The sequence below is a fragment of the Trichinella spiralis genome (genome assembly GCF_000181795.1).
Source record: "Trichinella spiralis strain ISS 195 chromosome Unknown Scfld5024, whole genome shotgun sequence".
Classification (NCBI taxonomy): Eukaryota; Metazoa; Nematoda; class Enoplea; order Trichinellida; family Trichinellidae; genus Trichinella; species Trichinella spiralis.
In genome coordinates, this window is record NW_003531963.1 from 1 (window position 1) to 1,099 (window position 1,099).

General features: G+C 34.3%; 1 protein-coding gene across 1 annotated transcript; it reads left to right on the plus strand.

Annotated features, from left to right (window-relative positions):
- Positions 1-279: 279 nt before the first annotated feature.
- Tsp_15206 (lipopolysaccharide exporter) lies at positions 280-812 on the plus strand. The gene is made up of 3 exons (XM_003367001.1): positions 280-339; positions 535-592; positions 727-812. Exons 1-3 carry the CDS (start codon positions 280-282, stop codon positions 810-812), a joined length of 204 nt encoding a protein of 67 aa, XP_003367049.1.
- Positions 813-1,099: the final 287 nt, after the last annotated feature.

Genomic DNA, 1,099 nt, shown 5'->3' on the forward strand with positions numbered 1-1,099 from the left:
TCGCCCTGTGGTGGATTCCCCCCATATTTGATAAAACGTTGATGAACAACAATCATCCAATTATGGATCAGAGTTGAATAGCTAATTAAATGGCACAAGTTATTCGCCCAATCACTTATCATATTGATCAGCTAATAAAGTAGCAGAAGTTATTAGCCAATTAACGATCAATTGCGTGCAACCTATCAGCGAACAGCCAATCAAAAACAGTAGGAGGTGTTTGGGGAACTTCAACTAATAGCTCGTCTCAGAGCAATGCACCAATCACAGTGAAAATTGATGCGATTGGTATTTGAAAAATTAAATGTGCTATCACGTGATGTGGAGGCAATCATTACTGTAAGTGAAAACGAACACTACCCATTTGAAGTTGAAGTTCACGCTTGTTGGCATATTTTTAATATTCGACCATCACAGAAAATTCTATTTTGTTCTTTTCTTGATTTATTTAAGCACGATTAATAGTTTCAGTTGAACCAAAGATTAGGTACAATTTGATTACTGTGCTTACTGTAAATCAGCGTTCATTTGCAGAGTAAACTGTTGTTGCTATTCTATTCTCAACTTGTATTGCTTCCAATGTGTGAACAAAGTAAGTATTGTTGTTATTTTATGTAAAATGTTGAATAGCATCGTCCATTGTTGTTTGATTTTTAATTTTTGAAAAAGTGGTAGCTTAACTGAAAAATATGTTTGGCAAAGTTCATGAACCGCATCTTATTTCAGCAACTGTTGAGCAATTTTTAATCACTGAATTACTTTTAGGCCAAGATACGAATGTAGCTGCAGATGAGTGTTGCAGTTACGTTTAGTAAGTATTATTTAGTGTTTTATTAAATTATTTACTATGGTTGTTGTTGTTGATGCGGTGGGGGCTTTTTAGAAAGAATTAGTGAAGCGACCTGATACGGGACTGTTGGCAAGCCGATAAATTAGCATGCAATTATTTTCCACTGATAAAATTACAGAAAGGTGATATTATGGTTAACAGATATCACATCGACATACACATCGCGTTTAAAGTTGAATTGGTTCGATTTTATTTGTTGTCAAGTTTATATAGTTTATGTGTTTTATTTCTGTGAGTGATGACATCGTG